The 2,948-nt window shown below is 29.6% G+C and overlaps 1 protein-coding gene across 1 annotated transcript; it reads left to right on the top strand.

Annotated features, from left to right (window-relative positions):
* The first annotated feature begins 490 nt into the window (after positions 1 to 490).
* Positions 491 to 2,185, top strand: LOC120151543 (protein CASPARIAN STRIP INTEGRITY FACTOR 1-like). Its single transcript, XM_039163956.1, has 3 exons — positions 491 to 696; positions 986 to 1,044; positions 1,790 to 2,185. The coding sequence occupies exons 1-3, from the start codon at positions 600 to 602 to the stop codon at positions 1,907 to 1,909; spliced, it is 276 nt and encodes a 91-aa protein (XP_039019887.1). The 5' UTR covers positions 491 to 599; the 3' UTR covers positions 1,910 to 2,185.
* Positions 2,186 to 2,948: the final 763 nt, after the last annotated feature.

Here is a 2,948-nt window from a genome sequence, read left to right as displayed (position 1 = left end):
ATACCACGATATTCAACTTCAATGGTTGATATGGATACCAAACGTTGACATTTAGAGCACCAAGAGACAAGACTGCCTCCAAGGAATACACAAAACTTTAAAATTGAACGTTGAACGTCAGCATTGTTTGCATTTGGTTATACCAACTAACAAAGATAATAATATTTTTTTATCACTATCACTCAATGAGTTTATTTATTTTTACTTATTTTAAAGTATACGGACTAAAATGTAACCCAAACAATAGTACATGGATCTGTACTATACTTTTATCCAACCAATAGGATAGAATAATCAAGGGTGTTTTGATAATTTCAACTAAGTGTCACACCCAATACTATTGTTTTAATTAACTATATAATCCACTAACTCATTAGACTAAGTGCCCCAACAAAAGGAAAAGTGGTCTCATCAACCTTTTTCTTTTAACTTTTGAATATTTTAAACTTAGAAAAGAATACAATAAGCTTATTGCATTCTTCCCAATAAAATAAACCCATTTGTTGGTTCATCTCTAAGCCTATAGCTCTTATAGCAAATATAACGTTGAAGCTAATACAAATATCCCCTTGCAATTTGCTCCATATATTCCCACTTGAATGAGAGAAAATAATTGCTTAAACATGCATAATATGAAGAAGATTGTTCTACTTTTGTTCTTGGTTTCAGCTTTGCTTTTCTCAATTTCGATGGCAGGTGAGTTCTTCTATATCTTTTTGCTGCAGCTTTTTAGTCTCTGGTGCATCATGCATGCCACCATGCAAGCTTTGTCGATTAGAATGTTGAAATTACTCTTTAAAGTAATTATATATACATATATAAAGCTGCTGGTGAGACCAGATTCAAACATTAGTTTTTAGGGTTTTTACCATGATTTGGTACATAGAATAATTGGTTTTGAAGATGGCAGATAAATTATTTTGCATGTTTAATGTACAGGATGATTAGGATTTCAATATTTAGATGATGGAATTGTGTTTTACAGGTCGCTATTCTAAGTTCGAGAATAGGTTGACCGAGGAAGAAGTTGATGCAGCTCTTGAGGTTCGTATTGGATTTGAGATCTCTCAACAAGATTTCGATTAAGTTTAGAGCGGAGTCGGGTCGGATTTCATATACGGGGACAAGCTCATTCAATGTTGTTTATTTGAGTCCATAGGACTAGAGCATGAAAACTACGTTTAAGAGACATCAAATTCCTTATTACTCCACCCAACATGCTAACATATGTTAACTACTAACTAGCACGGTAAGCAAGGAGAACAATTAACCTAATCCTTTTAGTTTGACTGTCTCATGCAATCCCAAGATTAACAATCCTTCCCTAATCTTCAAAATGCTGCGAAAATGTAACATATATGTTAAACGTTAATAATAGGAACGAAGTTAGGTTTAGACAAGACTCTATTTAACAAGACTAAAATTACCATTAAACAAATTTTTTTTGAGAGGGACAGGAACTCCTCGCTCGCCCTTAATAGCTCATGTCCCTGATCAAGAAGAAGCAAATATTTAACCTACCTCGGATCTCTTAGAGCTTTTCTTTTCTTTTTCTGATATATATATATATAGAGAGAGAGAGAGTATATATTACTATAATCATTTACTTTTCTCATATGAAGTCTCAAGTTTCGAGTATTATGAGCGAAGGAAATTATATTGAACTTTTATCTTTATTTCTGATATGGACTTTAGATACATTCGAAACTCATATAATTATTGAACACGAGAGGGTCTAGGATTATGTATATATATATGATGACTTTTTTCTCTTTTGATTTGAGTGCAGGAGAGTGGGGAAGGGGAAGGAATCCATGAAAGAGTGCTTCGAGTAAACACTAAAGACTATGGAAAATATGATCCATCACCAGCTCTTGTCAAGCCTCCCTTCAAGCTCATACCTAATTAATTGCCTCATATAGCAATTTGGGTAAGGAGCTTTGCCCTCAGCTGTGTCACCCTACTTGAAGAAAATGAAGCAATATATATTATTACATTATAATTAATATAATAATTAGTAATAAACCTAGCTTATATATATAGATATAAATACATTGTATTATATGTCATATATATTGTAATACTAAGTTTAAGAAGCTTTATGCTTTGTTTCAAAGTACAGTGAGAGAGACAGAGCCATGGACTGAATCTTACCATGTATTATGTGCGATATATAAAATATTCTATTAAGTAACGATGTGTCATAGCCGTAAAATATTAAGGGTGCGTTTGGTTCTAAAAAATATTTTCTATTTTATTTTTTTTATTTTTAGAAAATAGTTTTTATTTTCAAATTTTTGAAAATTTAAAAAACATGTTTAATTAATATAAATGAAAACTTTAATTCAAAACTAAAATAATACATATGTATGTGGTATCTAATTTTTTAAAATAGAAATAAACAAATAGTCATTAAACAATTAAATTAAACTATAATTATTAAAAAAAATCATTACATAAATTTAACGAGTTATGTAAATATAAACAATAAAATTGATAAGAAATTTCATAACACAAAATTTATTTTAGTTTATAATAAGAATATATTGTTAATGCATATTGGACATCAATTAAATTTAAAATATACACAAAAATATTGTTATAAGCAATAGCACACAAAAGTTTCATTAACATAAAAAACATGTTTAGTGGTAATTGAGACCCTCAAAATTTTGAAAAAAATAATTAGTGTAGTCCCTGAACATTTTTTTGTACCAAATATAATCCTTAAACCTAGAAAAATAAATAATCTAACCCTTTAAGTAGTGGAATCAAACATTGATTATCACTTCGCTTATATGATAGTTCATAAACTTACATGACAATTCACAATATTGATATGACAATTCACGATACTGTTGTGGCAGTATTTGATGGGCAATGATGTGGTAGATGTACTTAATTGATTATTTTAGAAAGTTTGAGGACTTATTTAATTTAAAAAAAAT

The sequence above is a fragment of the Hibiscus syriacus genome, unplaced genomic scaffold (assembly GCF_006381635.1).
Source record: "Hibiscus syriacus cultivar Baekdansim isolate YM2019G1 unplaced genomic scaffold, ASM638163v2 tig00111059_pilon, whole genome shotgun sequence".
NCBI lineage: Eukaryota > Viridiplantae > Streptophyta > Magnoliopsida > Malvales > Malvaceae > Hibiscus > Hibiscus syriacus.
The sequence above is the reverse complement of the archived record's forward strand: the minus strand, read 5'-3'. Positions and strand labels throughout refer to the sequence as shown.

Coding starts and splice junctions, on each gene's coding strand:
- LOC120151543 (XM_039163956.1), top strand. CDS start 600: ATGAGAGAAAATAATTGCTTAAACATGCATAATATGAAGAAGATTGTT. Junction 697..985: donor TTTCTCAATTTCGATGGCAG/GTGAGTTCTTCT, acceptor TGTGTTTTACAG/GTCGCTATTCTAAGTTCGAG. Junction 1,045..1,789: donor AAGTTGATGCAGCTCTTGAG/GTTCGTATTGGA, acceptor ATTTGAGTGCAG/GAGAGTGGGGAAGGGGAAGG.